This window comes from Rhodofomes roseus, assembly GCF_022264815.1.
Source record: "Rhodofomes roseus strain CIRM-BRFM 1785 chromosome Unknown C8Q71scaffold_5, whole genome shotgun sequence".
Taxonomy (NCBI): domain Eukaryota; kingdom Fungi; phylum Basidiomycota; class Agaricomycetes; order Polyporales; family Fomitopsidaceae; genus Rhodofomes; species Rhodofomes roseus.
The window spans coordinates 1,039,747-1,064,602 of record NW_025952961.1 but is presented as its reverse complement, the minus strand read 5'-3'; the positions used below and the strand labels follow the sequence as shown (position 1 = coordinate 1,064,602).

At 57.8% G+C, this 24,856-nt stretch overlaps 12 protein-coding genes across 12 annotated transcripts; 3 read left to right on the top strand and 9 right to left on the bottom strand.

Moving 5' to 3' along the window:
- Positions 1–52: 52 nt before the first annotated feature.
- Positions 53–1,007, bottom strand: C8Q71DRAFT_745643 (uncharacterized protein). The gene is made up of 4 exons (XM_047923018.1): positions 854–1,007; positions 543–777; positions 426–490; positions 53–377 (listed from the first exon to the last, which is right to left on the bottom strand). The coding sequence occupies exons 1-4, from the start codon at positions 900–902 to the stop codon at positions 340–342; spliced, it is 387 nt and encodes a 128-aa protein (XP_047781708.1). The 5' UTR covers positions 903–1,007; the 3' UTR covers positions 53–339.
- On the bottom strand, positions 1,008–3,046 carry C8Q71DRAFT_745638 (DUF383-domain-containing protein). The gene is made up of 8 exons (XM_047923017.1): positions 2,989–3,046; positions 2,747–2,935; positions 2,586–2,696; positions 2,198–2,530; positions 1,981–2,129; positions 1,774–1,927; positions 1,529–1,723; positions 1,008–1,470 (listed from the first exon to the last, which is right to left on the bottom strand). The coding sequence occupies exons 1-8, from the start codon at positions 3,010–3,012 to the stop codon at positions 1,330–1,332; spliced, it is 1,296 nt and encodes a 431-aa protein (XP_047781707.1). The 5' UTR covers positions 3,013–3,046; the 3' UTR covers positions 1,008–1,329.
- Positions 3,010–5,708, top strand: C8Q71DRAFT_745635 (Spt20 family-domain-containing protein). Its single transcript, XM_047923016.1, has 6 exons — positions 3,010–3,041; positions 3,101–3,411; positions 3,471–3,555; positions 3,607–3,800; positions 3,857–4,074; positions 4,133–5,708. The coding sequence occupies exons 2-6, from the start codon at positions 3,268–3,270 to the stop codon at positions 5,589–5,591; spliced, it is 2,100 nt and encodes a 699-aa protein (XP_047781706.1). The 5' UTR covers positions 3,010–3,041; positions 3,101–3,267; the 3' UTR covers positions 5,592–5,708.
- A 1,174-nt stretch (positions 5,709–6,882) lies between these two features.
- On the bottom strand, positions 6,883–8,449 carry C8Q71DRAFT_855349 (uncharacterized protein; the record flags this gene model as incomplete). The annotated part of the gene is made up of 5 exons (XM_047927166.1): positions 6,883–7,068; positions 7,135–7,181; positions 7,235–7,322; positions 7,393–7,638; positions 7,706–8,449. 5 exons carry the CDS (start codon positions 8,447–8,449, stop codon positions 6,883–6,885), a joined length of 1,311 nt encoding a protein of 436 aa, XP_047781705.1.
- An 836-nt stretch (positions 8,450–9,285) lies between these two features.
- Positions 9,286–11,041, bottom strand: C8Q71DRAFT_703096 (uncharacterized protein; the record flags this gene model as incomplete). The annotated part of the gene is made up of 2 exons (XM_047920294.1): positions 9,286–10,076; positions 10,126–11,041. 2 exons carry the CDS (start codon positions 11,039–11,041, stop codon positions 9,286–9,288), a joined length of 1,707 nt encoding a protein of 568 aa, XP_047781704.1.
- Positions 11,042–11,743: 702 nt separating this feature from the next.
- Positions 11,744–13,804, bottom strand: C8Q71DRAFT_702273 (ATP-dependent RNA helicase ded-1; the record flags this gene model as incomplete). Its single annotated transcript, XM_047920243.1, has 4 exons — positions 11,744–12,997; positions 13,051–13,546; positions 13,603–13,702; positions 13,759–13,804. The coding sequence occupies 4 exons, from the start codon at positions 13,802–13,804 to the stop codon at positions 11,744–11,746; spliced, it is 1,896 nt and encodes a 631-aa protein (XP_047781703.1).
- Positions 13,805–14,194: 390 nt separating this feature from the next.
- On the top strand, positions 14,195–14,984 carry C8Q71DRAFT_702318 (uncharacterized protein; the record flags this gene model as incomplete). The annotated part of the gene is made up of 2 exons (XM_047920246.1): positions 14,195–14,437; positions 14,490–14,984. The coding sequence occupies 2 exons, from the start codon at positions 14,195–14,197 to the stop codon at positions 14,982–14,984; spliced, it is 738 nt and encodes a 245-aa protein (XP_047781702.1).
- Positions 14,985–15,022: 38 nt separating this feature from the next.
- Positions 15,023–17,541, bottom strand: C8Q71DRAFT_475155 (uncharacterized protein). Its single transcript, XM_047918780.1, has 4 exons — positions 17,122–17,541; positions 16,958–17,062; positions 15,978–16,903; positions 15,023–15,919 (listed from the first exon to the last, which is right to left on the bottom strand). Exons 1-4 carry the CDS (start codon positions 17,402–17,404, stop codon positions 15,062–15,064), a joined length of 2,172 nt encoding a protein of 723 aa, XP_047781701.1. The 5' UTR covers positions 17,405–17,541; the 3' UTR covers positions 15,023–15,061.
- A 494-nt stretch (positions 17,542–18,035) lies between these two features.
- Positions 18,036–19,308, bottom strand: C8Q71DRAFT_475163 (alpha/beta-hydrolase). Its single transcript, XM_047918781.1, has 6 exons — positions 19,183–19,308; positions 19,099–19,125; positions 18,925–19,046; positions 18,554–18,874; positions 18,314–18,493; positions 18,036–18,254 (listed from the first exon to the last, which is right to left on the bottom strand). Exons 1-6 carry the CDS (start codon positions 19,208–19,210, stop codon positions 18,180–18,182), a joined length of 753 nt encoding a protein of 250 aa, XP_047781700.1. The 5' UTR covers positions 19,211–19,308; the 3' UTR covers positions 18,036–18,179.
- A 323-nt stretch (positions 19,309–19,631) lies between these two features.
- Positions 19,632–20,875, bottom strand: C8Q71DRAFT_475260 (alpha/beta-hydrolase). The gene is made up of 2 exons (XM_047918783.1): positions 20,143–20,875; positions 19,632–20,086 (listed from the first exon to the last, which is right to left on the bottom strand). The coding sequence occupies exons 1-2, from the start codon at positions 20,758–20,760 to the stop codon at positions 19,871–19,873; spliced, it is 834 nt and encodes a 277-aa protein (XP_047781699.1). The 5' UTR covers positions 20,761–20,875; the 3' UTR covers positions 19,632–19,870.
- A 445-nt stretch (positions 20,876–21,320) lies between these two features.
- C8Q71DRAFT_475207 (uncharacterized protein) lies at positions 21,321–22,601 on the top strand. The gene is made up of 4 exons (XM_047918782.1): positions 21,321–21,573; positions 21,634–21,917; positions 21,982–22,080; positions 22,159–22,601. The coding sequence occupies exons 2-4, from the start codon at positions 21,656–21,658 to the stop codon at positions 22,515–22,517; spliced, it is 720 nt and encodes a 239-aa protein (XP_047781698.1). The 5' UTR covers positions 21,321–21,573; positions 21,634–21,655; the 3' UTR covers positions 22,518–22,601.
- Positions 22,602–23,261: 660 nt separating this feature from the next.
- C8Q71DRAFT_745610 (uncharacterized protein) lies at positions 23,262–24,403 on the bottom strand. Its single transcript, XM_047923015.1, has 2 exons — positions 23,357–24,403; positions 23,262–23,300 (listed from the first exon to the last, which is right to left on the bottom strand). Exon 1 carries the CDS (start codon positions 24,209–24,211, stop codon positions 23,519–23,521), a length of 693 nt encoding a protein of 230 aa, XP_047781697.1. The 5' UTR covers positions 24,212–24,403; the 3' UTR covers positions 23,262–23,300; positions 23,357–23,518.
- Between the last annotated feature and the right edge of the window lie 453 nt (positions 24,404–24,856).

Here is a 24,856-nt window from a genome sequence, read left to right as displayed (position 1 = left end):
AGGATTGAGTACGCCAAAACTTACCATCGACTGGAAAGAGTGGATGCAGGCAGAGTGCTAATGCCGAGGATCCGACGACGGAAGTCGGCGATAGTATCAAGTACCCAGGCAGCAATGTAGACGATACATACCGGCTACAACCTACAAAGACCAAGGAGATACATGCATGCATTCGAATCGCGTGCAATCAAATTGAGTGCGAGATATTAGGCGGATGGATGGAGCGTGCAGCAGATGACAAGGAGACGCCAAGGAGAGTAGGGTACGACAATGCGCCCAAAAGCAACAACACGGCAGATAGTACATACAGGAGAAAAATACAGGAGGCGTGGAGCATCTTTAGAGGCGTGTCACAGCTTTAGCATCAAGCGGCATACCTACAAGGAATTAGCATCTGTGCGCGGCCAAAAGGGTGCTACGCATACCGGAAGGGTCGATACCATTGGCAAGCAGTATCCGGTTCTGCCTAATCAGCCTTGCCTGATCAAAGCTACACAGTCTTTTCAGCATGAAGCAAGCCAAGAGGAAACACTGCAACTCACTTGACTCGCTCACGACGCATAATCTCCACAACCTCCTGTGTACCACGCTCGTCCAGACCAGCCCTCGAATCGCCCTCCCGAATGTTCGCCTCGATGTCGAAGCTCGTGGAGGTCAATCCCGCATCGGCTTGCTCAGCAAACGTCGACAACGGTGTGTAATGGCCAAGTCTCGGGAACATCGACTTGACCGGGTTGGGAACGTAGGGGATGAGCGTGGTACGGTAACGGAATGTCACTGCGGAAGAGATCGGTCAGCCTGAGAGCCCTACCCAGGGGCCATACAGAGCATGAAAGAGAGGTAGACGACGTACACATTACCAGTAATGCTGATAGGGCGAAGACGGACAACCAGAACAACATCTTCGAGGTGCTCGGGTTTATATGATGGCGGTTGCTAATGTGGGGAGTTGTATGGTATTGCCGACAGAAGCACTCTTGTTATTGGCCGCGGGCCTCGACTGGCGTCCGAACCCCACGTGCCCGCACCCGCTCACTGAGCTCCTCCGGCGTTCTAACTTCTAAGTTCTGGCCTTATTCGGGAGTCCACCGCTACATAGTCCGAGTCCTCTTGTGCTCGTAAAAGTATGCCTCAGGAGCAACGTACAGCCATCGATACAACAATGAAGCGTGGGAGATGCAGTTGGAATCGACCTGACGGTGTCAAGATGCCGAACGGAAAATACACAGCCCTGCTGGCCTCTGAGTCTATGCTCCATGTGCGGGTAACTCAAGTACTCAAGCTCAAGGTTCAGTCAGACACGCAGAAACACCAGGACGTCTGGATCGTTCATATCTCCTCTATTTTACTATCCTCGTCCTCTCCCTCATCTTCCACCACTTCCACCATCCTGCTCGGAGCATCGTCCTGAGTATCTGAACCCTCATCTCTCTTCAAAAAGTTCACAAGACGCTCGACATGCTCCGAGATCTGTTACAAATGTCACTGTCAGTGCCAACGAAAGGTATAAAGCCAGGTGTAGACTGACCTTGTCGACCTGTTCGTTCTCGTGCAGCGCTCGGACGATCTCGTACACGCCGTTGCTCCGCATATAGTCCCGGCCCCAGCGTGTCGTGCAAAGCAGCAGCAAGGTTTCGACATGTATCAGTCTCAGCACAGTATCCGGCTCGCGCGTCTTGGTCGCTGGTAGGAACTGCAGAGCTGGCGGGAGAAGCTCTTGGTCCTGGAGCGCTTTGAGCGAGCATTTCAGAGTCCCCGGGGAAGCCTGCGTACCTCGAGATCGAACTCTTCTGGACCAGCTAGTGGAAGAAGCACGTAGGGCAAGATGTCCATACCGGGTGCTTCTGCGGTGGATGGCTGGACTGCGACACGTTCGGACTCGGGTGACAGGAGCGCACGATGCGCCTGTACGTGGAAGGCGCAGTTTCTGTACCCACGGTGGTGAATTGGTGGGTCAACCCAGCTGTTCTACAAGCTCACTTTATTGTCGACGCAACGCCGCCTCTTCGGATGGTGTCCTTGTGTTCGGTGAAGACAAGGAGCTTAGTCAGTGGGTACTCCAGGTCTCCTTCAGACTTCGTGGCATCCACTGGGCGAGGCTTTAAAAAGAACATGCGACCTGCAGGTGTCTGTATAATAGACGGGATGTCAATGTGATTCTGAGATGGATATGATAACGGCGACGCAATAAACTCACCGTACTGAGGTTCGCGAAAACGCTCGAGAGGAAGTGCAGGGTGCCCTTCCTGAGGCGCTTCTCCTTGTCTTCCGTCTCTTCTGCAGCGGCGCCTTGCACAAAGGTATCTAGGAGCAGCGGAAGTGCGTCTAAAGTCCGCGGCTCGCCGGCTGGGTAGGGTACCGGTGCGGGACATGTTCCACACTGGGATTGTACAGGAAAATACAGAGTCGGTGACTTTGGATCTGGAAGTATCGATACAGTCATATTAAGCAGCATTGAGCATATGGACGTTGAGGCGGTCAGGTTAGACAGGAGCATTGACGCGAGATCAGCGAGCGTCGCTTGAGGGTTCTGCGATGAAGACTGTGAAGATTACGGCTGATGGAACAGAACGGAATATACGAACGAGGATGTATGATACAAGAAAATTAAGGAAGGAAGGCTCCGACAAGGGTCCCAGCATTAGAGACGAGTCCGACAAATTCACGAGGGCCCTCAAGGCATCGTGAGCGGTTGCCTGGAGCGGACTCAGTCAATAACCTTCACAAATCTGTGGAGAGAACGTACAAGATGATCGCGACATAGAAGTTTTAGGCCGCGAATGACCTGGCTGTCCCCCTGCTGCTTCAAGCCACTTGTGCTCAACCCCGCGAAGAAGATCTGTCGGTGAGGCGCATCCTTCGGCGTGTGTCCGACCAGATTCGCGAGGGCGATCTGGCGGACTTGTGGATTTTGTTCGTGAAGAAAAGGAATAAGCTAGGTAATTCGTCTTCAGTCCAATGAGCCATTCGCAGTGAGCCATTGCCCACCTCCTCGAGCTGCTCCGCCGACATAGATTCAAGGGTTTGCAGAAATCGCAGATCTTGGGCGCGGCCATTAGATCATGGTTCCCACGGAGCATCTAGGATTGTGCGTGCTTACATAATACAATTGTTCGCCATTCTTGGCCAAAGACGACCACTCCCGTTCAGCCACAGCCACCCGCCGAACGTCGGTGGCGGCACCTGTACTCCCCTTAGTCCGCGCCCACGACGCGATGTACTCTTCATGACCAGCCATACCCAGTTATTCTCTACGATCTCTGCAGTATGGCGATCTACAACACGACGCGCTCCTTTGAGGAGCTCTTGGAGGCGCACGAGTCGTCTCCGCCCTCGTTCACCGTGAGGTTATACCCGGACTTCTGGCAGTTGAACAACGGGTCCAAATGTCTGTACAATAACCAAATGGCGGTGCGTGTGCTCTGCTGCTAGCTTGCGGCTATGTTGCTGATGTGCCTTGCATGCTCTAGTCCCTCCTAGACGATATCCGCGCGCAGCGGATACCCGTGGACTTCCTGGAGTTGTTCGATACCGCCAAACTTCCGTTCTACGATGGTAAGTCAGTGCCGTCGTCCGAACTCATTCTAGCTATACGCGCTCTTGCAGGATGTATGATTGTGGAGGTTCATGACTATCGGCCACCGAAGGCCACCGACCAGACACTCGAAGAGCCTCAGAAGACCCGAGTAGTTCTGAGTCCAAATCCTGAGACACTCTGGGCGGACATATGTTTAATGAACCAGAAAGTGGGAAACGCTTGGACAGACAGGGATGCCTTGGAGGTTGAGGCGCGCATTCTCGTAAGTCTGACCTGACTTCACACCGTGATATCGTCGTCCATAACCAACGGCTACAGGTCACCACTGCTCCTCCCCTCTGCCTTGATCCTGACCCCCATCTCACCCGCGTGATCAATACCACCATTAGAGCATCTGTACCCACCGCGCCGTTGTCTCTTAAGCGCAAGGCAGCCGTCATGGAGCAGGAGGATCAGGAGACGGAGAAGGTCCGCAGGGCAAAACTCGCGCAATATATGAACCCGAAGTACACGCGTCCAGCCGCGTCTGCGCCGAGGTGAGCATCCGATCACGTCACCTATGTGGGCGCGTCACTGATCATACACTGCCATCAGTTTCCGCATCTTGGAGGCCGTACAGAGGGTCAGGATGCAGGAGGCTGCCTCTGCTCAAGCGAAGAATCAGGCGGCTCAGGTGCCGGCAGCGACAGCTGCCCCGACCCCTGGGTATGGAGCCCCTGCGGCTCCTGCTGCGCCAGCCCCAGCTGTTCCTTCGTCCTATGGCCAACCACCAGTACCGATCCCTCCAACAGTGCCCACTTCCATCCCTGTCCCTCCACCCCCAGTTGCTGCCCCCGCGCAGCCTGTGGCTACTCAAGCCTCCGCGGAGGCAGCGAAAAGACTGAGGCTCGGCGAGGCTTCACAGCAGCCACCACAGGTGCCACGGACATCAGCTACGCCAGTACAACAGGCCGGTCACGGGCCGTCTGCTATTCCGCCTCATCTACAAGCTCTTCATGCCGCACAATCGGCCCGCGGCACGCCTCCGCGGACATCACAGTCACCTCATCCTCCGCCGAACGGCGCCTCCACTTCTCAGACACCGCCTGGCGCAGATGCACGTCCACCATCTGCCATGCAGCGGCCACCTTCCCAACCGACTCACATCGCGGCGACGCCACGCCCACCAAGCGCGCATCCTGCCGCCGCACAGCCGATCCATGCGCCGTATCAGGGACATCCACAACAAGTCGCTACTGCGAACCTAATGGCCCAGAATCTCCTGCTGAAGAAGAAGAATCAACAGCAGGCTGCGGCTGCCGCCGCAGCAGCAGCCAACGGCTCAGCGGCTGGCGCTTTCCCGCAAGGCGCGCAACCCAGCGTACACCCTCAGGGCCAGGCAGCTCTTCCGTACATTCAGTACTATGCGCCGTACCAGAATGCTGCTCAGCAGCGGTTGAACCAGCCTGGTCAAAGTGCTACACCGGTCAACAACCGTAGCCCGATGAGTCAGGGGTCGACGCCTCAGCATAGCAGCCCACTGGCGGCGTCACAGCGGCTCACTACCCGGTCACCAATGCCTGCGAATACACCGCAAGCACAAGCACAGGCTCAAGCGCAGGCTCAGGCTCAGGCTCAGGCGCAGGCGCAGGCGCAGGTGCAGGCTCAAACACAACCCCAGGCGCAAGCACAACCAGGTCAACCGGCTGCACAGGGTAACTTCAATTATGCTGCGCTTCAGAGCCAATACGCTGCGCAATACCGCCCACCTGCACAGGGCCACGCACCTCAGCCTCATATGGTCGCACATCCTCTCGCCAACGGCGGCGCTCAGGCGGGGGCAGCCCCGAATCCGCAAACCACGCAACAGCAGCAAATGCAGGCCGCCCAGCAGTACATGGCTGCGCGATATCAGCAAATGTACTATCCTATGCAGCCGGGCCAGATTCCCGCTGCCTACTGGCAGATGGGCCGTGGCGGTCCTGTTGCGAACGGGCAGGTGCAGATGCCCAACATCGCAGCGCACACCCAGCAGACGAACAAGGCTGTTCAGGGCGGGGTGCAGGGCTCATGACGAAGGCATCGGCGAGGATTGGCGCAGTGTATCTTTATGTATTTTTAGGTAGCGTAGATGTATCCCTCGACCCATTGGCATAATGCTATTTTACGTCCCGTCGTTATTCTGGTTCATGCTGCGGCGGTGCATTCTCCCGCATGGATGTGTGGTCGAGTGGTCCGCACAGCTGACGGTCCTGACAGGCTTCTGGCTTCTTGAGATCCGCCAGGGCGGAAGTGGTGAATCCAAGGCTCATTGGTCCCCGCACTCTGGAAATACACACATCTATCCGCGAAGCATTCGTATGAATTGATCATCACCCATCAACGTAAACCGTCGACGGGGCTCTGATGTATAGCGCCAGTCGTCCACAGTGGTCGTACGTTCGTTGTACGACCGTGGACGCGCGCGCCGGGCTCCAGCGAGAGCTGCACGGCCAAAGGACGGAGGGCGGGCGGTGATATTGCGGTCAACGAGAGTGAAATGAAGACTCGCGATATCGGAGTTAGGTGGTATTGAATCACCATCATCCACATGCTCTCGGGTGCGCGATTGTGTTAAGCTTCCGCCTTTGTCACCTGGCCTAGGCCGGGATCCTGACTGGACTGCGAGCTTGACGACGGGGATGCGGGGCATGTCTAGGCGGGAATGTCCTCCAACCTCGCCTTGTCATGTCCAAATATTATGGGTACGCAAACATCGCCCAATGTTGCCCAACGGTCGCTTCAATGCTGACTAGGACTGGCCCATCCAGGCTGAATTTAAATTCTCCTTTCAGGGAAAACGGCGATCTTTCACAGCATACCAATGAACAGCGCGCGCCATGATCGGACGAATGCCTGCGCGGGCACTCAGGCTCTCAGGGGAAGGCCACATACTAATAGCGTCTTGGTAGCGGGAAGAACGGACTATTCGACAGGAAGTTGAATCCAGGGCACAGATAAGGGCGCCGTAGACGCCCCTCCATGGGACCTGCGGAATGCACATAGGGTCATGGAAGAGTGCCATGGCGTACCAACGGACATCACGCTAGCGGAATGCTATGCAGTTACGAAATAGTATGACACGGGCTGACTGCACGTCAACATCGCGTCAGTGCAACTATATACGAGGCGAAGCGGGAATAAACGCATGGCGGACCCTATGAATACAAAGGAGGATATGACGGCGACACGGGGACCAGGTAACAAGATACGGAACGCGAATACAATATAGCTTACGCAGACAGAAAGCGCGGACAGCGGCCAAGTCCCCAATGACAAGGAAGAGAACCCAAAGAGACAAGATAATCCAAACGCCCGGCGGACGGTCAGTCCCGTCCGCCGTGGTATCCGCCGTCGCTCCGACGGCCCTGCGACCCATACGAGTCTTCGTCGTCGCTTCCACCACTAGAGTGGGCGTGCTCGTCCACAAAGGTGGTGGCATTTTGGGCACCGGGTGGAGGATTGAGGTAGGCACCGCGTCCGCGATTTGGATCCCGGTTGCGCTTCTTTATCTACCAAATTCGTAAAGTGAGGTAAAGTGAGAGTTAGCATCTCCATAACAGGGTGTCACGACCCACAAGTTTCGCATAGACCAAACCGCATGCATTGCATAATGTTCGAGGACCTGCGCCAAGTTCCATCAATCTGCTGATATATTTTACGCGCTGATGCACTCACCCATAGGCCCTCTCCGCCACTCTGGAGTGGAGGTGGCATTGCACCCGAGACATGTCTGACCTTCTCCATTTTCGCCAGACGAAGCGGGCTATAGACCGAGCGAGAGGTCGGACGCGAGTCAACACAGTCCATCACAGACTTCGACACGATCAACTGACCTGTCGCGCCTTGGCGTCGCCTCCATCATCCTGGGCCTCCTCCTGGGTGTTCTCGCTCGTCGGCGGCGGGCGTGGGGGCTCACCAGGGGCTGCGCGCCTGCTTGCAGACTCTAACGTCTGCATGCCAAACGCAGCAGCCTGCATCATGCGCTCCATGGTCTCCTGCGGGATGCTCAGTCGCGGAGAGTTGCCTGGATGCGTGAGGGAGGCAGTGGTTTCGAGGAGGATGCCATACTGTTCGATCAACTGTTGGGCGCAGCCACATGACGGGTGAGTGGCGCGAGGCGCGATGAAGCGACTGGAGTCACGGCACCTTGCCAAAGTCCATGCCCAGTGGCGGCGACGACCGCGACGGCCCTGGCGCCGGGGGCTCGCTCTCTCGTCCGTTACGTACTTTAGATTGAGGCGGCGCTTCAGCCGGGCGGGGCGGCCGCTCCTCTCCTCGCGGGGGAGGGGGTGGATACGGCCGGTGTTCCTCTGCAGGCGGGTCGGGCCTTGAGCCATTAGAGCTGTAAGGGTGTTCTTGGCCTGGAGGATGAGGCGGAGAGTAATGAGTATAATGATACCAGCCCTCACCCGTCCAAGGGCCCGGGGGTGCCGGGGCGACTCCGTATGAGGGCGGGCCGTACGGTGGGTGGGCTGGGTAGCCAGGCGGCCCATGATAGGGTGGGGGTGCGTGGGGCGGCGGTGGGTGGGCAGGCTGGCCTGAGGACGACGCCGGGCGGGCTGAGGCACGGGACATGTCCTGTGCATACTGGCCATGGGCGTAGGGCGGCGGATAAGGGGCGTACCCGTACGGAGGCGCAGCGTCGGGCGGGGGCGGATACGCGTAGCGGCTGTCGGACGTCATCTGGGCGGACGGTGGCTGGTCCGGATGAGATGGTGGTGGTTGGTGGACAGGGCGGAGGGACTCGCGCGCGTCTGGCGGGTCCAGCGCGTGGTCGAGTGATGTGTAAGAACTGACGGGGGTCGAGCTGCGGGGGGGCGGATGAGCGACTGCTGCGAGGACGGGGCCCGGATAGGAGGGGCGGTCATAGGAATAAACGACAGCAGGCATGAGACGAAAGGGAGGTGCGCATTAATGGGACGCGGCGGGGGAGAAAAGACTCGGGTGGGCTGGGGAAAGAAAGGAGCGGACGCTGCGGGGGCAGCTGGGAGGCCTGGCGAGGGCGCGCCGACGTGTCGAGGACAAGACGAGGCGAGTCGGACACATCTGGCGGCGGCCAAGGGGCGGGGAACGGCGCAGCCTGATTGTGAATCAACAAGACCAGCGACGCCGATCGGCAGATCTATCGCGGCGACCGCGTACGAACGAACGAACACCGCACCCAGACACAGAACACTTACTTGTGCGTCCGACGCCGGCACCGTCTGCCCAGACAGTACAGCCCCGAGTTGTGGTCTTGCTCGCGAGCGCGAATGTTCGCCGTGCTGGTATGTCGAGAGGAGTGACAGATGATTATTCACGCTGCTCCCAATCCGCTGGCTGCCGTTGAATTCGGCCCCGGGTCTTACCCCGCCGCGGCCCCTAAAATTGCGCGCGCGGTCAGTGTGCACGGGCCAGGCGTGCTCTGTGTGCGCTGCTGCGTTCGCGCACTGCTCGCCGTCGACGCTGGCGCAGTTTTCGTCCGTCGGGCGCGCTTCGCTGCGGCGGGAACAGCCGCCACCCGAATTCAAACACAGAACCATCGGAGAAGCTTGTCAATGTAACTCATCCATCTTCCCACGTGATAAACCCAATCTCGGGCCACATCTGGATCCTCCCATCTCCAGCCGAATCTCATCTCCGTACCAGGCAACAACATGCATTAGAGGCTAGAAATGTGCTAACGAGTGTCTGTCTACACCGCGTCAAACGATTGCTGCTGCGGACGTCCGTGTGTGCGTGCAGAACTATCCAAGCGCACCGTGTCCTGCACTGTCGTGGACATGCCCCCCTCGGTCCCGCTCGTCCTTCCACCGCCCCTGCTTGCCCGACGCAGCCGCCGCGCTACCCTCGTACGCCGGCATCTCGTACCCAGCGTATGCATCGTCAGCCGGCGGCGCGTCCTTCTCCGACGCCTTCGCAGCGCTCGTACCACTGGCCGCAGCAGCAGCGCGCTCGCGAGCCCGGCGACGGCGCCGGAGTATCTTCTTCCGGTTGCGAATGGCCCGCTGGTAGCCCAACTCGTCCCCGTAAAAGAGACTGTACTCGCAGAACGGACAGATCCACTCGTCCGCTGGGTTCGTGAGCGTCGCGACCGGCACGATGGGGCGCTCGTTCTTCTTTCGACGGCGGGGAGGCAGGTCGGCAGACAGGAGTCGGATCGGCAGAGGACTAAGCAGGTTCTGCGTGTTCTGCGCATTCTGTGCAGTGTTCACTTGACCCGAGTTCGGGAGGCGGGAAGGGACATAGTTGCGCAGGTGGTGAGGGTTCGACGCGTTCGCGAGTGCGGATCGCTTCTTCTTGCCAGTACCTGTCTTTCCGTTTAGCAGGGACTGCTCGAGGTTTGCAGACTGTCCGTCTGCGCCACGGGCACCCCGACCTTTCGAGCGATCACTACGTTTGGCCAGCGGTCCATTTAGCGCAGCAGCGGCCTGTTTTGCAGCCTCAGCTGCCTTCGCCGCCTGCCTGGCAAGCTCTGCTTCGAAGCGGGCATGTAAAGCCGCAACCTCTTCCTTCGTCGCTACTAGGCGCTTCGAGGCTGCGTCCTTGTTAGTCAAAATGCCAGATAGCCACAGCTTCGCACTCACTGAGACTGTCACATACAAACGAAAAGTCCACTTCGGGAGGAACGACGATCTTGGGTTCGTAGGTATCCGGCGGGAGGGAAGCACGAAACGCTCTATATGCTCGCGCGAGTCGAGGTCCACGACGCCGCGAGAGGCGTACCCTGAGGGGTGGCGGAGGCCTGTCACTGAGGCTCAGGCGGGCGAACGGATAGTTGGCGGAGAGCGCCTGATCGAGCGCGAGGGTATCTCCCTGTTGTGCCAACTGGCCAATAACGGCTTGCAGCTGTCGCTTCCGCATCTTCAGCAACTCTTTATGTTGCAGCGCCGCGAGCGTCGCCTTCGGCAGTCTTCCTTTTCTATGCGCCAGCGCACTGGACGCCAGCGCACCGTGCCTGTCGCCTGTGGCGTCGTACTCGCGGTCGCTGCGGCCACCCGTGGGCACGCCCCGCTCACTGGGCTCGTCCTCCGCGCCCGAGTTGCCGCCAGAGTCCCGCCCGTGCATCCCGCCGGACATATTCGCGGGCACCTTCCTCTTCTTCGTGTTCCCTGGCTGCTGTAGGTGCTCCATATAGTCGCCGTCGCCGAGCTCGTCCTCGTCCTGGCCACCGCGGAAGTCGCCCATCCCGAATGTGCCTCCGCCGAGGTCGATCAGCGTGCTCGAGGGCGCGATGGGGTCCTTGGCGAACAGCTCCTGGACGCCACCGAGGACGGGCATGTAGTAGGACTGGAGCGCCATCTGGGCGCTGAGGGCGTCTGCGTGCACGACCAGCTCCTCGGGCGTGGCGTCGAGCATGCTGGACGGCAGGGCGGGCATGGGCCGCCTGGCGCCGTCATTCTGCGATGGCTCCGATGTGCGTCGACGCTTCGGGAGCGGCTTCACCCGCCTGAGGGTCGGCAGCTCGGGGACGTCGAATACGGGCGAGAGCGCTCGGTACATGTCGTGCGGCGACTGCGACGGAGGCCCTCGTCAGCGGTGTGCGGCTCGTTGCTTGATTCAAGAAAGGGTCCGCTGGCTGGAAGCGTGGTCGTGGTAAGGGGAGAACAGAAAGGCTGCCACGCAGCCCCTGCGATCTGAGTGTACAGGCAAGAGCCCCGCCCTGATTGGCTGGCTGCTGTGCGGGCGGTAATCGGGGTGATGACTACAACTGTAGCCTCCCACCGCGCAGGCAGCCTCCAAAGCGATTACAAGCGATCTCAGCTTCATGAAAATGCTAGACTATGACTACGGTACAAGATGTGCGATGCTCTAACAGATTGTCTCGTGATGCTAAGCTATAGGATGTACGACCTGCGCGTCGCAATAAGTAGGGTATCGCGAAACGAAGACCGACACTGTAACAGATCTGCTCATGCTCGAGGATGGCCCCTCGTCTATGGATGCGTATACTGTACTATGGAAACAGACGATTAGGTGGGCCGTACAATAAACGATGAGCAGCAGATGCAACGAGACCGCAATGATGTGAGAGCAGCGCGTAGTCCAGACAATCAAACGCAAAGGCGACAGCCACCGACGCACTTGGTGAGCGTGATGGCACCGACATACAGAACCACAACATAAAGAAAAGGCATATGAGGAGACATACTTACGACGGGTTGAGGTGGGTGGGGGCATAGACCAGCAGCGCAACTGGAGGGTTTACCACCAGCTGCCGCCGCCGGCTCCGCCAGCCCCGCCACCACCGCCGTACGAAGGACCACCGCCATAGCCACCACGGCCGCCGCCGCCATATCCACCGCCGCCTCCTCCTCCTCCCGACCTGAAGTCACGCGTCGACTGGGTACGCCCGCCGCCACGGCCACGACCGCCGCGACCACGCGTACCGCCACCAAAGGAGCTTTCATGAGCAACGGTCTCCAACCATGCAGGGATTTCTTGGTTCGCCTCGCGGAGTAGTTCCAGCATATCGCGAACAATGTTCTTGTTGCCGCGGTTGAAGAACGCGGTGGCGACTCCGGTGTTGCCGGCACGGCCAGTACGACCGATACGGTGGACGTAGTCGTCGATGTCAGACGGAAGATCGTAGTTGACGACGTGGGTGACGTTCGGGATATCAAGACCACGAGCTGCCACGGCCGTAGCGACGAGGACTGGCGTGCGGCCGCTCCTGAAAGTCTGCAACGCCATTTCACGCTCGCGCTGCGTGCGGTCACCGTGGATGGAGGTTGCGGGGAGGTGGTTGGCGAGGAGGAAGTCAGACAGCATGTCCGCCATCCGCTTGGTCTCGACGAAGACGAGGGTGAGTCCGGCTCCATGTGCAGAGAGCACATCAAGCAGCACGGAGCGCTTGTCGTTGTCTTCGACATATTCGACCTTTTGCGTGATGTTCTCGGAGGTCGACCCAACGCGGCCAACGGACAGGAACACGTAGTCCTTCATGAAGTCCCTAGCAAGCATCTGGATGTCGCGCGGGAATGTGGCGCTGAACATGAGCGTCTGGCGATCGTTAACGCCGGGCATGTCCTCGCCCTGCACGATCCGACGAATCTGGGGCTCGAAACCCATGTCCAGCATACGATCAGCCTCATCAAGGACGAGGTAGCGAATGTTGGCAAGGCTGATGCGCCCACGCTCAATCAGATCAACGAGACGGCCTGGGGTAGCGCTGAGAAGGTCACAGCCACGCTCGATTTGGCGGAGCTGCTGGTTGATGTCGGCACCACCATAGACCACAGCCGGGCGAACCCAGGAGCGGTAGCAAAATTTGCGGGCCTCCTCGTGGATCTGGCTGACCAACTCGCGGGTCGGGGCGAGAATAAGGCCAGTGGGGTATGCTTTGCGAGTGCGTCCGTATCCGCCGCCTGTCGTGTCGGCCGGGGGTGGCCTGGGACCATTAGTGAAGGATGCCGATAGAATGGGGAATAAGAAACCGCCTGTCTTGCCAGAACCCGTCTGTGACACAACATCAGACTGAGACAAAGATGCCATGCAAAAAAAAAACGTACCTGAGCGCAAGCCATGAGGTCTCTGCCAAGGGCTACAATAGGTATCGAATACTTTTGAACCGGAGTCGGCGTAGTGTAACGAGAGTAACCAATGTTTTCCAGCAGAGTGGGGTCTAAGGGCGGGTGTGTGAAGGCAATCACAGGGTCGGGGACACCGGCGCCGGTCGCTTCGACGGGTATATCGTCGTACTTCTCGAAGTTGATGCCGGTGTGTTGCTTGGACGGATCGTCGGGATCACCGTACAGCTCTTTCTCCAGGCGCGCGTTGCGGGCACCCGGGACGTGCACACCATCCTTCCACATACCGACGCCGTTGTTGTCTCCGCGGGAGCCGCCTCCGGACCAACCGCTATCGTCGCGGCGACCGCCCCATCCGCCGGCACCGCCTCCTCCACGGGGGGCGCCCCCACTGAAGTTCCTGTCGTTGCCAGAGCCACCTCTACCTCCACCGTAACCACCGCGAGGAGTGGGAGAGCGGGAGTCAGTCCAGCTGTTGCTGTTTTCGCTGGTCAGTCATCAGAGATGCCACGGAGACAAAGCACAGGAACATACCCATCGTTGACAGGAACCACGGGGGTGGATGCAGCCCGCTGCGAGCTTCTCATATGCGGAGGAACATATGCCGGTTTTGTACCGTTGATACCAAGAGAAGCTGAATGCTCGTCGTCAGTATGCGTTCTCCATGGGCTACGGGAGCGGCATGCTCACCAAACTGATTCTCAAGTCCGGTACCGTTCACAATTCCATTGGACATATTAAAGCGAAACTTGAACGAAAGAAAGGTTTCGTTGAGACAAGCGTTGAGTCTATGAGCGTTGTGGGGAGTAGGTGATGGTTCACCAGAAAGGCGAGTGGAAAATTGCGGGCCCTGGGGTTGCGTATGTAAGTAGCGGCCCGTAGAATGACTAAGCATTGGCCCAATTTAGCACTGCTTTCGTCACATGTTCTCGGCGACGTGGCAGCGCGCGTCGGCGCGTCCGCGTGTGACGCCGCCAGCGGGTTCCAGGTGTGCACGCCGTCGTCCACGTCCTCCACGACGACGACTATGTCCCAGACGCACACACACGGCCCCGGCACCCATCCTGGGCATACTCATGGCCCTCCTCCACCCCCTCAGATGGCCATGCGCCCCCCGGACCCCCTCATGCAGGCCATGATTGAGGCGACCTTCCGCCCCGTAGAGTTCGCGCTGGGGCCCGAGAACGTGTCAGTCTTGTGCCCCGCGCACAAACTCGAGAAATGCGCGGACTGCGACGTGGACTACGTCGGCATGAACCGCCTGTCGCGTACATTGAACACGAATACGAACCTCCGCTGCCCACCACCTCCCAACATGGTTAACAAGCAGCTCAGCCAGGCGGTCACCAATACGAAGGAAGAGGGAAACGTGAGTGACCGCCTCAATGCTTCGTGAGGCTCCCTCTGACTATAAGCCGCAGGCCCTGTTCAAGGGCGGATTGTATGACAAGGCTATCCAGCGATACACAATGGCCGCAAACGTCGCAACTCAGCGCGCGCCCTGGGAACACCAAGTTCTCTTGCGCGAAGAGCTGGCTACTGTCCTTTCCAACCGTGCCGCTGCCTACCTCGAGGCAGGAGACTACATTGCATCCCTCGTCGACGCCGAGATCGTCATCCAATTGCGACGTAACTGGAGCAAGGGATACTTCCGGAAGGCAAAGGTGCTGCTCAAGATGGACCGAATGGGCGAGGCGAGGGAAGCTATTCAGGTCGGCTTGGCCTTTGAACCCGAGAATAGGGTTTGCCCTTTCATTCACGTAACTTGTCTGCGTTTGCTAACCTCAGTTCCACCCCAGGAACTGCAAGAGATCCTTGCAAGGATCGACTTCTTCCTCGCCAAAAAGGAACAAGGGCAGCGGTCTATTGAAGTAACATCATCGAGCTCGCAGTCGCTCGTACCTCCCGCATCGTAATATACCAGGTCCCAGTCTCCCATCGTACTATTATTACATACATTCCATTCTGTGTACTCATCGTCCTCGGAGCATGTTCAGTCCAATAAGTTATTTTCTTCGCGTCGCCCCAGTAGTCCTGCGAGTATGATCTGTGCTTCCATACATTCATCAGGTTTGCGGAAGACCCGCAACGGTATATGCTCCGGCGCTTCCAGTCTTGCTCGCCACACCCTGCTTTGAAAGTCAAGTCGTCGCCGCTCGGGTTCCGATAGTGTCTGTCGCTGACCAGTAGGCGTCGTCGGGCCCTCCTGCCCCGGACGCAGCTGTGGCGAGGACTGGGTAGACCTAAAATAGTCCTCGGGTTCCTCCGCCATGGGCGACGTCGACACAGAAGTCGACGTGAAGTAGCCGGCAGGCTCGTGGTGGCTCGGGAGAAGTTCATTGTCGGAGTGCATCCTTGCTGGCTTCCGGGCGTGCTCAATTATAGTAGGATCCGTGTCAGATATTGACCGCGCCATGGGACTGCTCGTATAGCCCTTCCGGAAACTCGGCCGCCTAGATATCGCCACGGGTACAGGGCGATTGCCTTGCTGCGGGTCTTTCTCCAGCCGCAACACCCTGACACCCGTAGGGTCGTCTAGGGGCGGCAGGCCGCTGTCCGCGCTCACGTCGCGGATGAATATCGCGAGGACCTGAGCAGGCTTCTCCTTCGCGATGCTCGAGTAGAGCTCGAGATCTTGTTCGCCGGAGTCACCGACGCAGATGAAGCGCGCGTCAGGGAAGCTATTGAGTACGTCGAGGACGCTCGCGCGCTTGCGGGCCGCAGGTGCGGAGAGAAGCCCGCTGAACAGCGAACGGCCCGCGTAGGAACGGAGCTTAATGGACCCAGGGGGGAATCGGCACAGCTGGAAGAACTGGTTGATAACAGGCAGCAGCTCAAAGGGCCCGTTTGACTATGACAAAGCTGCGTCAGCATCTTCGTGACGCTCCGAAGGCAATGAAGGAACTTACAACATAATGGAAGCGGACGCCGCGTGTCCACATGTTCATGTACCACTCCGCCATCCCGGGTATAATGCTTTCGCCCAGGTCCTTGACGAAGACGTTCTGGAAGACCGTTCTCGCCCCGCTGAGGACACTCGCAAGCTTGACTGTGTCGTCGATGTCGGAAATGACACGAACCGTCGTGTACGTGAGAGGCACGGACAAAAGTGCTGTGACCGTCGATTCCGCTTCGTCTAACGGCTGCATTGGCTGTTGATATGGTGTGGCGGATGGTGTGCGAGGCGAAGGCGGCGGCATCAAATCGGCAGTGACGATCATGTCGTGCTCTCGCTGCCTATCGCTGAAGGCAATCTGCACTCCTTGCGGATGCGTACATAGGTCCTTCCACGGGACGCGGAAGGTCACCTGGAACGCGCCGTCTGGCCCTGTTACGATATTTTGCGATGCCAACGCTCGGCGTGGCTCGCCGTCGTCCGCAGCCTTGTCACGGAACTCCTCTAAGGATGGGTCAGTGGCGAAGAGCGAGAGTCGAATGGTTCGCGTTGGAAGGACCGAGCACCAGAACGGGAACAGTCGTGTCTGGAGGTTCGCATTCCAATTTTGCATGAGCTCGGCGGCCGCGGTGCTCAGAGGACCCCTAGTATCCGAGCGCGGGATTCCCGCGCCTGACGGAAATGTTGATGAGACCGGAGAGGAATCGGGGGCTGAGGATGTGTCCGTGGCCGTCGAGTATGTGCTGTTCGTCTCGACATCGAGTTCACGAAGCCGTCGCTCTAACTCTTCTGCTTCCGCGTTTTCGTCCATCTCATCTGGGGGTCGGGGAAGATGGACGTCCTTGAGCAGGTCTTCTGTCGATCTACTGACGTCCCTTGAGATAGGCGGTGCACCATTGGTAGTCATTTGGGCTGCCAACTTCGGCAAGGCAGCGAAAGCTATGAGGATGTATCAACACCAGCCCGAGTGCGGTAGCTTACACGGTCACATACTGGTAGCAATCTTGAGGAATGCTCTGCCGGAGCGTGTGCTGAAACCAGCCCCGCTTGTCCTAGACGCGAATCCTGAGATGAATACTTCGACGTCGAACGGTGCCTCTACACGCGCCGCATGCTTCTCTTCAGTCGTCTGCAGCAGTAAAGTCGACACAACTCACCTTCTAGACTAATCTTCGTCTCCGGTGTCTCATGAAACCTCCTGGTGGCCCAGCCCGGGAACAAGAACAGCGATTCTGTGCCCGACGTCCCCTCTCCCTGAACTTGTCGCAGCTTTTGACCTGCCCATTGGCTCCATGTTGGCCTGCTCCCGTTCTCACTTCCGACTTCTTTGGCAGCGAAGGTTGGCCGTTTGAATTCACGCGACGCGACATAGCCCTTGATAGAGCGCGACGCCGCGCTTGCGAGCGATCGGAACGAAGGCATGTCGTAGTCGGTTGACATCACAGTGGTTGCTCTGTAGCTAGCAGGGGAGCCCCTTGAGTAGTGACGCCACGTAGCCCAAGTTCACGCAAATGCGTGCGGCGCAAGAGAAGCAATAGAGCACTGGGTTGCTGCTGGGTTGCTGTGTCCCGAGACGCTCTCAGACTAGCCTCCATGGCACGACGAAGGATAGACTCCGACAACCAAACCGGGCATAACATCCCCGCGCCCGTGCCTGGGCCTTTATGAACGTCCACGTTATCCTGGTTGCCCGTGGCGAGCTCGCGAGACCTGATTACGGGACCATCAAGCGACGAGCAGAGCGCATAGCAGGGGCGGAGGAGGACTGAAAGAAGACTGGGGATGAAATGGCCGGGCTGCATGGACGGACACGCGATCGAGAACACGGCGGCGAATCGTTGTTGTGCTTGGCAGGTGTGCACGCGGTTACTATACCCTCGTTCCTGCTCGAACCGAATTGGAAGCATTGACGTTTGGATAATTGCATCGTCGTCCAGGTGCGCAAGTCTCCATGTAATTGACGCTACTTGACAGCTTGTGCGCTGGTGGCCCATGGGTCAGGCAGTGCCACCCGATCTGCGTGTTCTCAGGCTCATGCAACATTCATTCGTAAGGTTCGTCATTCGTATCTTGTTTTTACAATCGGCTGACCACGCAGAGAAGACCCATTCGTTTTCAGCGATATAGCGATACTGTCCGGCTGTCAGTGTTTGAATTTCGGCATTACAATGCGACAGAGCGAAGACCCGTCTCATGCCTCCCCATCTATATTCGGTCACAAGTGCTTGATGAGGAACTCGACGCTAGCCTTGAACACACCCTCTCTACCAGCTTTGACTTTAGGGTCGCTCTGGAACACGATTGGTAAATACCGGGGATTCGTCAAGTTGTCAGGCGAGGTCTACTCACCAGATCACCACGAACAGAGAACCCGTGCGTACAACCCTCCCAGTATGTACGCTCGTATCCAGGTGCAAAGGCACCCCCGCCGAGGATCTTGTCGGTCGCCGCCTGAGCGTCCGCCGGGAACATCATGTCGATTTCACAGCTGTTGATCAAGAGCGGGGCCTTCGACACCGCCTTGTATTTCTGGGACATGGTACGGAGCATTGGTCAGGGCTCGGGAATTAGACGACAGCAGGTACGCACCTCGATATCATCGGGCACCTTCAGAAGACTGGGGTGTGAGACCACCACGACGCTAACGGTGTTGTTGAATGCCAGGTCGAAGGCCGGACGTGCGCCATAGCAGAATCCGAGGATAGCGATCGTAGTGATGCCGCTCGCGTGCAGAGCCGGGATGACCTTGTCTAGTACTGGCAACACAGTCTCGCCGCCGTGCTTGGACAGCCAGGCCATGAAGTCCCAGTTTGAGCCCGCATCCAACGCATCGACTGGGGCCGGGTCATTGTAGAGGATATCCGGCACGATCACCTTGAAGCCGTTCTTCGCGTAGTCGTCCGCCAAAAGCTGCGTATGGACAGCTGAGTCCGGGCCCCCGCTTCATTCGTGCGTCGTACCTGATGGTTCGGCAGATCGATACCGAAGATATCAATCAAGTACAGGATTGCCTTGTCTTTGGGATAGTCAACAGTCGGGGTTGCCACGTACGACCGGACACCACCGAACTCCTCGAAGGTCCCTGTAGGAAGCGTTACAATCAGATGGGTTGTGGTGTTCGAAGTCGAACCCACCCTCCGGAGTGCCTTCGTGGCGGACACCTGCATGCGTGGTGTTTATCATCGTACGTGCGCTTCACTAGTTCCAAGCCTGCTTACCGGAAACACAGTGCTTGCACAAGCTCATTGTCCTGGTTAAGCCGACGAGTTCACGATGGGTGGTTTAAGTGTGAAAGACGACCTGCAACTCTCTCTCCCAGGACGTCAAGCCGCTTTTATAGGGCATTCCTAGCGTCGATCTATATTTACTACCACAAGCCAAGGTGCCCTTCCTATCGAGCCACACGGGCAATCCTCGGTGTGCTACAAACATAACCACCCACGCTATCGAATCAACCCTGGGATATCAGTCAATGCGACGGTGGATGGCCCCCAGCTGAATCTTGACGTCGGGTGGCCCAGACGGGCGTCGGTATGGAAGGCGCCAGTCGACTGCCCATCGGGGTCCTATGTCATCAGGTGCGTTCATCGTAGATTGAAGCTATGCCCGTTTCCTGTGTAATTTTGAACTGATTCGACGATCAATCGAACTTCAGATTTCAGAGGGGGAATGGCCATCTTATAGACAACGAAGACATGATCCGGGCGTGCATCCCCGCCGAGGGGTGTGTGAGTCCGTCTCGACTCCTGCATTTCGACGAACTCGCAGCTGCTTCCTAGCGTGGGCCGTCGAAGCGCGGAATCACGCATCGAACGTCTTTAGAGATGCTTTCGGAGGAATTCGACGCTGGCCTTGAAGGCGCCTTCCTTTCCAGCTCTCACGCTCGGATTACTCTGCATTGGACCGTCAACCGAGGAACGGCGCTGTAGAAGGTTGCCGTACCATATCCCCGCGCACAGCGAAGCCATGCATGCAGCCCTGCCAATACGTCCGTTCATAACCAGGTTTGAACCTCCCACCACCGAGGATCGCGTCAACTTTCTCCTGCGCTTCCTTTGGGAACATCGCGTCGACCTCGCAGCTGTTGATCAGTAGAGGGGCCTTCGACTCTACTAGGTACCTCTAGTTGCCGTAGGTGAGTATTCTGGAACACGGTGTTCATGTACTGGCGCCCTCACCTCCATGTCATCAGGTACTTTCCAGAATGATGGATGAGAAACCACGCAAACAGATGTGGCTTCCGCGGAAGCGAGGTCGATTGCAATTCGTGCGCCGAAGCAGTAACCAAGCGCTGCGAATTTCTTGACACCACGCTCTCGAAGCGCCGTGACAACTTGCGCTACGATTCCCTGAACGATCTCAGGAGGATGTCTCTCTACCCATGCAGCGACGTCAAATTCCTCCTTGCTGATTGAAGCGTCAGGAGGAACAAAGCTGGGAACGGCGTCATTCTGGAAGAGATCCGGCACAATGACGTGGTATCCGTTCCGCGCGAAGTCATCCGCGAGCAACTGCAGGAGAACGTGGCTCAGAATTCCGATAACCGCGCAAATACCCGGTGATTCACCAACCTGGTTGTTCACAAATTTGTGCCCGTACGCGTCGGTGAGGAAGAGTATGGCCTTTTCTTGTGATCCTTCACCGAGCGGCTCAGCGATGTAGCATTCCACATTGGCGATCTGTTCAATCCTTCCTATGCCGGCTATCAATATGTCCGCAAATGATACCCTCAACACAACATCGCGTACCATCAGGGGTCCCCTCGTAGCGAACGCCTGCATGCAATTGGTACCCATCAATGGCCGCTCTAACAGTCACTGAAGTATGTAGTCTCTCACCCTTGAAACAATCTGCACAAAATCCTGTGTTTCGCTCAGTCATTGCGACGATATTCTTGACAGATGATGCGAGGTGGGCACTACGTATAGCTGAAGAACTGGGCTTACTGAACGCTTGATATAGTGCGCTTTAATACGTCTCCGTATCGATGACGCGTCGTCCGACTTGCCCGGGTCGCGACAGTATACCAACGGGCTTCTGTGGGTCGCCTTCCACATTGACACCGATAAGACGCCTATGGAGGTCTGTTTTAATCAACATCCGACAGTGCAGTGCCGTGAAAGGTATGAATAGATGTATACTGATTTTCAATGCTGAACGGTATAAAGACGAACTCGAAAGTAGGCGGAGCGTCTACTTACGGAGCAGACGACCCGTATAGGTTCCAGTTCAAGTTGAGTCCGTATACCTAGAGAACGTTTCACTTACTGAGTTATTTATGAGTGCCACAACAGTTCCGAACCTCAGTCATCCCAAACATGCGAGTTCGGCCAGATCGGTTACTAGTATGAATCTTCCTACTATGATGCTCTGTGATGGCTCATAGGAACCACGCTCCGTGTCGTGTAACACCTGCCAGCGGATTGCGGCCTGGTGTACGTACGCACTTGGGAGCCGCATCCTCCGACTCAGGAGAGACCAATTGTTATTATGATTCAGGTGCGCAGCTTGCATCCCTGAAACAACGCATTGGAGCTTCGAACTATTGATGTGCATAACCGAGGCAGGTCTCAGAGCCTTGACGTCTCGAAAATATCGAGGTGAAATACGTATGTGCTTTGAACTTTATGTTCGATGGGCATGGTATTGATGAAGTCTGGATGTTGAAGTTGTAGCGATGGGCGTCATGGTATGCCGTATGCCGCTCAGCCATCTCCGACTTTGCGGGACTCTTCGTCCTTCCCTCAGCACACACTCCTCAAGAGGTGGCCCCCACCGCTGTTCTTACACATAGACCCTTCATGCGTTCAGCCACCGTTCCCGTCTCATCGTCTCGAGCCGCCGCGCTCTTTGATGACGACATACCACGGAAGGCACTCCACAAGGCAGGCAGCACTGCGCTCGTGCGGACGGCGACATCCGCGATGCTTCCGAGATCGACATCCGGGAACAAGTGCGTGCTCAAGCTCTTCCTCTCTGGCAACAAAATCAAGTCCCTACCTCTCGAACTGTCCTAGCTGACAGGACTCACTGTTTTTGCCCTTCGTACGTTGTGCCTGTCTCACTGCATCACACTGGCACAGCCCAGCTTTGTGAATATCATTTCGTGTTATTGGGTTCGGATTGGATATCGGTGATGCCGTTCCAAATCACGCAGTTCACGAACCTTTATGAGCTCAACACCCTTTCAACAGGCTCAGCTGGCTTCCGTCCGAGATACTCGGCATGCAGCCAATCCGTTTGCAGGTCACGAACAACACATGGATCCAACCGCCCCCACCAGACGAGGATCCAAACATCCCACAGCCGCCGGTACAATCACAGCGCACGCGTACCGGGCCTACCTCAGAACCTACCCGGACGTGCGTATCACCGACCAGAGTCCACTTCGATATCCTTCCCCTCAGAGAGTTCTGTTTCCGCCCCTTGCTCTCGCCCAGCGCACCGCCATACCCAGCCCCCGTCGGGCGTGCGGTGCACAGGCGACGGGCACATGCCGATGCCCGTCGGGGGCTCTTCTACGTCGTCCTGGTTCGCGGGGCGATCAGCGTAGGGACCACTCGGGGACGCGGGCCGTGCTTTCTTGGGGAGGCACGCGCGGAGAGTATGCAGGACGGCGCATTCCTTTCCTGATAAGGGCAGAGCGTAGAACGCCTCGAGTATCGTCTCTGGGCGGCGGTCGCTCCGGGAGTGAACGGACGCGTCCCGGTGTTCGGAAGGCATGCGGAGGAGCGCTTTACGTGGGAGCGCGAGATCGCGGGGGCTGATTTGTAGGCGGAGTGCGCCGGGGCAGCAGTCCCTGTGCGGTGGCGAGGGTGCTGGAGGGGATGCTTGGACTTCTTGGAGCCTGAACAAGAACAGGCTGACGACGAGGTCGTGGACGTGGACATGGATGGAGGGGAGGAAGGCCTTGGAGCGGACATGGCGGTCAGCGAGCCCGGCAGTGACAGTGCTGCTGTGCACAATGTACAATTTGTCGGTGGACCTATTGGAGACTTTGAGGATTTTGAATATGTAATGGTTGTTCAATGTACCATACTGACCACAAAGGCAAGTGTCCTTCTGGACATGTATTCTCGGTTGCGGTTGGGTTCGACGAGTTTGCCCCGACTTCTCTTTCTCTTGGGCAACACTATGAGCGCTCCAAATCGGTTCGGTGGTGGCAGCCTGTGGATGGAGGGGGGAGGGGATCCATTTAGCCACACAGCACGCGATCTACGGATTGCGCGCCGGCAAGAATTCGAAGTCGTTGCCCACGAACATAACGCAAGCATATTCAGGCAAGTTGAGCCTCCTGCGTCGACGTGGACGTCTATTCGGATTCATCCGCCCTTTGGTACCATCTATTAGGACTCGGTTGGGAGTCGACGCGACGTGTGCTATGTAAGGTACTGCTTGCGTTGTGCTCACGCAGTGCTCCGATTTGACTAGTCGACATCCAACGAATTTGATCCAAGTCATGAAGTATACAGCAGTACACACAATTGTATCAATCAAGATTCAAGGACAACAACGCAGCACATCCTATGTCATCTTAGCCGTTCTCCTGGATCTCTACGGGAGACTGAAATACAAGCTACGAGACCCGCTACCATCGACAACGGACGCGATCACCGTCTGCCCAGACACGGCTGCTTCCTTGACATCGGACCCTTCTCCCAGCGGCGACCTGGAAACCACCAATCGCTGTCCTTCCCTCAGGAAGCCATGTTCGAGGAAATGCCTCAAGTCGACAGCGCACGTTGACCCGTCGTCGAAAACAACGACGACTACGAAGTCATCTGCAATCCGACTGAGGCCGCTGTATATCACTTCACTGCGCTGCACGCTGTAGTTGATCGTCTCCATCCGCCGCTGGCTGCCAGTCGTGGCGTCGAGGACAACTACGTACTGGAACCTGTCGCGCTTCTGGTCGTCGTCATGTTGATGCCGTCCGAAGGCGACGATGACGTCCAGCGCAGCAACGTACCGAATGGTGTGCACCCAGCCTCCGATGGGATTCGCGTGCCACCGGATGGTCATGGTCTCCGCGTCAATGGCGAAGATCGACGTCTGGCAGGCGCACCCCATCTGGAGCACGCTACCGAACGCCTCGTAGACGGCGAGCAAGCGCGTCTTCTCGTCCAGAGGTTCACTGCAGATCGGGTAGATCGTATCGCCGTCCTCGACTCCACAATCGAGCGTAAAGCTCGCGGCTGGCTCAGGGGACTTCGAAACGTCCGCCCCGCGCCAGAACAGGACCTCCATCTTCTCGCCCCATGCCTCGGAGGACGTCGCGACGATATCGCCGTTCGGCCGGACGTGGACGGGCAACAGCACGCCTCCGTTCGTGTTCAGTCGCAGCTCCTCGCGAGCCTGGAGGCGTGCGGGAAGGTTGACACTGCCGAGGACACCGCCGTCCCCCACGACGTCGCAGAGCAACACCTTGGTAAGGCCATGGGGTGGGAAGCGTTCCTTGTCTTCTTCAATGGCGACCAGGATCTTGCCGTCGGCGTACGGGAGGCCCTCCTCATGCAGGATGCCGTACAACTCGAGCTTACGGATGAGCTGGCCATCGACGAGGCTGAAGACGACGAGGGAAGGTAAGCCATCGCCTTGAGCGCCATCGGCGATGATGATGAGGTTGCGGTCGGTGTCGAAGACGGGGTCAAGGCGAGACGGCGGAGCGAGTACGAACTGGGCGAGGGTCGCGATATGCTCGAGGCGCCCGTGCGGGCCGCCTGCCCGCCAGATATCGACGCTGTCTTTGCCGAAGGTGAGCACATACGGCACATGAACGTAGAACGCCTCTACGCTGCCCTCGGGAGTCAGGGGCTGTGGGCTGGCTGAAGACATGTTGGTAGATAGTGGGTAAGTTTGGCTGAACAGAGCGCGTCAGAAAACTGATCATAC

Coding starts and splice junctions, on each gene's coding strand:
- C8Q71DRAFT_475207 (XM_047918782.1), top strand. CDS start 21,656: ATGCCGTATGCCGCTCAGCCATCTCCGACTTTGCGGGACTCTTCGTCC. Junction 21,918..21,981: donor AGATCGACATCCGGGAACAA/GTGCGTGCTCAA, acceptor GAACTGTCCTAG/CTGACAGGACTCACTGTTTT. Junction 22,081..22,158: donor ATATCATTTCGTGTTATTGG/GTTCGGATTGGA, acceptor CCCTTTCAACAG/GCTCAGCTGGCTTCCGTCCG.
- C8Q71DRAFT_745610 (XM_047923015.1), bottom strand. CDS start 24,211: ATGGAGGTCCTGTTCTGGCGCGGGGCGGACGTTTCGAAGTCCCCTGAG.
- C8Q71DRAFT_475163 (XM_047918781.1), bottom strand. CDS start 19,210: ATGAGCTTGTGCAAGCACTGTGTTTCCG. Junction 18,494..18,553: donor AGGTGCCCGATGATATCGAG/GTGCGTACCTGC, acceptor ACCATGTCCCAG/AAATACAAGGCGGTGTCGAA. Junction 18,255..18,313: donor TCTCTGTTCGTGGTGATCTG/GTGAGTAGACCT, acceptor ATCGTGTTCCAG/AGCGACCCTAAAGTCAAAGC.
- C8Q71DRAFT_475260 (XM_047918783.1), bottom strand. CDS start 20,760: ATGGGTACCAATTGCATGCAGGCGTTCGCTACGAGGGGACCCCTGATG. Junction 20,087..20,142: donor AAGTACCTGATGACATGGAG/GTGAGGGCGCCA, acceptor TACGGCAACTAG/AGGTACCTAGTAGAGTCGAA.
- C8Q71DRAFT_745643 (XM_047923018.1), bottom strand. CDS start 902: ATGTTGTTCTGGTTGTCCGTCTTCGCCCTATCAGCATTACTGGTAATG. Junction 778..853: donor ATCAGCATTACTGGTAATGT/GTACGTCGTCTA, acceptor TCTCTTCCGCAG/TGACATTCCGTTACCGTACC. Junction 378..425: donor CAATGGTATCGACCCTTCCG/GTATGCGTAGCA, acceptor AATTCCTTGTAG/GTATGCCGCTTGATGCTAAA.
- C8Q71DRAFT_745638 (XM_047923017.1), bottom strand. CDS start 3,012: ATGTCGGCGGAGCAGCTCGAGGAG. Junction 2,936..2,988: donor CGGCGGAGCAGCTCGAGGAG/GTGGGCAATGGC, acceptor CGAATTACCTAG/CTTATTCCTTTTCTTCACGA. Junction 2,531..2,585: donor TTCTTGTATCATACATCCTC/GTTCGTATATTC, acceptor TCTTCATCGCAG/AACCCTCAAGCGACGCTCGC.
- C8Q71DRAFT_475155 (XM_047918780.1), bottom strand. CDS start 17,404: ATGTCAACCGACTACGACATGCCTTCGTTCCGATCGCTCGCAAGCGCG. Junction 16,904..16,957: donor ATTCCTCAAGATTGCTACCA/GTATGTGACCGT, acceptor ACATCCTCATAG/CTTTCGCTGCCTTGCCGAAG. Junction 15,920..15,977: donor GCGTCCGCTTCCATTATGTT/GTAAGTTCCTTC, acceptor GCTTTGTCATAG/TCAAACGGGCCCTTTGAGCT.
- C8Q71DRAFT_745635 (XM_047923016.1), top strand. CDS start 3,268: ATGGCGATCTACAACACGACGCGCTCCTTTGAGGAGCTCTTGGAGGCG. Junction 3,556..3,606: donor CAAACTTCCGTTCTACGATG/GTAAGTCAGTGC, acceptor GCGCTCTTGCAG/GATGTATGATTGTGGAGGTT. Junction 3,801..3,856: donor AGGTTGAGGCGCGCATTCTC/GTAAGTCTGACC, acceptor CAACGGCTACAG/GTCACCACTGCTCCTCCCCT.